Source organism: Lactuca sativa, chromosome 2 (assembly GCF_002870075.4).
Source record: "Lactuca sativa cultivar Salinas chromosome 2, Lsat_Salinas_v11, whole genome shotgun sequence".
In the NCBI taxonomy this organism is placed as follows: domain Eukaryota; kingdom Viridiplantae; phylum Streptophyta; class Magnoliopsida; order Asterales; family Asteraceae; genus Lactuca; species Lactuca sativa.
In genome coordinates, this window is record NC_056624.2 from 229,083,913 (window position 1) to 229,087,563 (window position 3,651).

Genomic DNA, 3,651 nt, shown 5'->3' on the forward strand with positions numbered 1-3,651 from the left:
CTCCCTCCGTCCCAAATTGATAGTCCACTTTTGACTTTTGAAGTCTTTATTCTTCAATATTGACTTTAAATATTTTTATTTGTGTTATATATTACTTGACAAAACTTATAACAATGAAAAAACATTTAAAATACAATTCATTCATATATTTTGCGCCAAATGTTATCTATCAAACACACAAATATTTAAGGTCAAAGTTGAAGAAAAAAGATTTTAAAAATCAAAAGTGGACGATTAATTTGGGACGGAGGTAGTATGTATATATATATATATATATATATATATATATATATATATATATATATATATATATATATATATATATATATATATATATATATATATATATATATAGGAAATCATTATCTTCCAAAAAATTAGGTTCCTAAAATATCAACTTGGAGATTTTCGGCTATTCATCTGGAAAAAAAAAGATATCAGTTATATTGATTTAAGATTTCAAATTAGTTAACTTGCTTATTTAATGAGTTTTAAAATTCAAACCGTTATCTCAAATTGATTCATTTTACGTAGGATATACTGAGAAATAAATTATGAATAATATTGACTTTAATTTTGACTCACAAATATTTTGTTGATTTAATGAGATTGGATTAGATTTTGTGGGTTAATAACCGAATTATTGATATGTTTATTTAATGAGTTAAAAAAAAAAACCTAAACGGGTTTGTATTTTGAAGCCAAAATCTATAAATAAGGGAGTTATATTAGAAACAATGTTAATTATAAAATCTGATATCCCGTATATAAATAGAATGATATGTTTCAATTGATAACATAATTGTTTCATTGTTGAATTAAAGGTTCTCTTGTAATAATATTTAGATATGAATGAAACTAATATGTTTAAAGTAGATTGATTCATTTTTTTCATGACTTCTCAACAGGAATACAATAATAAGATGTAATAAGAAGATAGGGTAAATGCAAGAAATTGGAGAATTTGAAGAAAAACAAAGTAAAGAAAGAACCTAGAAAAAAGAGTTGAAGAAAAACATTGCTAAAGAAGAACACTGTAAATTATAGGACTCAATTCAAAATCGTAAAAATAACAACTTCAATGTAATCGTATATATATGGTGTTTTTGAATAATCAAATCATTATTTTCTAAAAAAATGGGATTCTAAGATATCATCTTGAAGATTTTCGGCTATTAATCTAGAAAAAAAGAAAGAAATCAGTTATGTTGATTCAAATTTACAAATTAATTAACTTGCTTATTTTATGAGTTTTAAAATTCAAATCATTATCTCAAATCGATTCATTTATGTGAGATATTCTGTGAGATAAATTATAAATGATAGTGATTTTAATTTTGACTCTCAAATATTTTGCAAATTTAATTGGATTAGATTAGATTTTATAGATTAATAACCAAATTAATGATATGTTTATTTAAAGAGGTATTTAAAAAAAAACGGATTTTAATTTTGAAGCTAAAAACTATAAATAAGGAAGTTAAATTAGAAACAATATTAATTATAGAAATTGATATCTTCTATATAAATAGAATGATATGTTTTAATTGACAACATAATTGTTGAATTTAAAGATTATATAATTAAATGTAATTGTGTTTAAATTTTATTTGGGAAAGATGTTGTTATCAATTTGATCTAATGGTGGAAAACATATGATTGAAATATAATCAAAGGTCCTGATTGCTTCATTGATGATTTAAAGGTTCTTTTTTAATAATATTTAGAGATATAAATTGAACATCTTTCTCTCTTGTGCTTTTGCTTCTTCTTCGATCCATATTTTGATGCAACCAAGGTATAACGCGAACAAAGTGAGGGTTCGGGTAATCTAAAAAAAATTGTTTTCTACATTTGTATTCTAAAAAAACAAACATCTATATATGACGAATTTGTTTTAAGGAAACTGTATTAAACACATGCCTAGACAGATTTTATTTTTTGTTCTTTCGTGAGATATTGAGTTAATTATATTTTCCTAACAATTTCCACATTCACCAGCTTCATATTGAGGAGGAAAGTTTGTAAGATAATAGGTGAGCTAACTTCTCAATTGTGACATCGTTAAAGCAACGAGACTTTCTATCCTTCTCTCCCCCCTTCTACCGATTCTTGAAATTCCAGACCCATCCATCCGTCAATACCATTCTGCAACACCAAAAATAACCCCTCCCCCACCCAGCGATCACCCTCGCCGGAGAATAGATCGGCCAACAGACTCAAAAAGTGTTGGAAATTAAAGAAAAAGACAGCACTGTTAGGGTTTTTTTTTTAAATCAACCGTCTCTTTCTTTTTACAACATAATCATGCTTCATAAGATATATCAAATCAACCGTATCTTTCTTTTTACAACATAATCATGCTTGATAAGTCGTAAATATTACACTTATTTAAATGCATGCAAAATTAAGTTACATCAAGGCTGTGCAACCATTCAATTAATCACTGTGTGCATTACATTCACCCAGAAAACTCCAAGACCTTCATGGTTGTTTTGCTAACATAAGATATTGGAGATAAAAAAAAAAAAAAAGCAAAAAGGGAAGTGAAAACAACGTAAATAAAGCCTTGCAAACAATGATAGATTCATATATATAGTCCATGCATACTGGTTGTTAATACGAAGTTTACTTTCAGTAGTTCCACAGATTGCCTCCACCAAAATAATATGCGCCATTGTCCGGGGGACTATAATCGATCCTTGGTGGACTTAGGAGCATTCCTTCCGCCATATCCAATAACAGATTTGGCATGCCAAACACTGCTTCATCATCCATAAATACACCAGTAGAAGGGGCTGTATATATATTATCTGCAGCATCCACCGTCATGCTTCCTTCACCACTTTCATAAGCCGGTGATCGAGCAGCAGCTGCTCTTGCTGCTGCAGCACGGATGTCGCCAGCCGTAGGACACTCAGGAAGCGTATTTGATAGAACAGATTCTGGAAAGTTTAGCACCGCATGCGTACCTTTAAGTGCCAATGTGGCGACGTCGTAAGCAGCGGCTGCCATCTCCGGTGTGGGATACGTGCCAAGCCATATGCGACTTGACTTGTTCGGTTCACGAATTTCAGACACCCATTTCCCAGCTCGCAACCGGATTCCATGGTAAACTGGGTGGCGGGTCGAGGAGGAGCCGCCAGCTTCTGTAGAGTGAGAAGTATCATATTCGGGTAGCTGAAAAGCGGAGGAGTTGCTGCGTCGACGGTTCGCCATGCAATGTTATGAGTTGGTGTCTGTGTAGTTATAGACGGATGGATTCTGTTGATGACGGTGGTCCATCTTAACTGGAATCCTAAACATTATGCAGCGTGGCGACTTCGCGGATGTGCTGAAAGGTTCTTACAAGTTTTTAAGTAGACCCTCTATTTTAGAAGTAATGCATATAAGGTCCCTAGCTAATCAATTACTATTATGGATTTAAACTGCATAACAATAAAAATCGCAATAAGATTTTTTTGAAAAATAAAATAAGAAATAATAAAACCATATAACGATCAACAATACACTCGAAAAATTAGTTTAGAATATTATCTCAAACCTTAACAAAACACTCGAAAAATCTTTTGCACCTGACCTGCTGCATTTTATTTGTCAACGAACGTTTTTAACTTTTTATTATCAACAAATTATATATGATGGATATGT

General features: G+C 30.7%; 1 protein-coding gene across 1 annotated transcript; it reads right to left on the reverse strand.

Moving 5' to 3' along the window:
• Positions 1-2,562: 2,562 nt before the first annotated feature.
• LOC111903275 (ethylene-responsive transcription factor ERF024) lies at positions 2,563-3,238 on the reverse strand. The gene has a single exon (XM_023899053.3). It carries the CDS (start codon positions 3,217-3,219, stop codon positions 2,635-2,637), a length of 585 nt encoding a protein of 194 aa, XP_023754821.1. The 5' UTR covers positions 3,220-3,238; the 3' UTR covers positions 2,563-2,634.
• Positions 3,239-3,651: the final 413 nt, after the last annotated feature.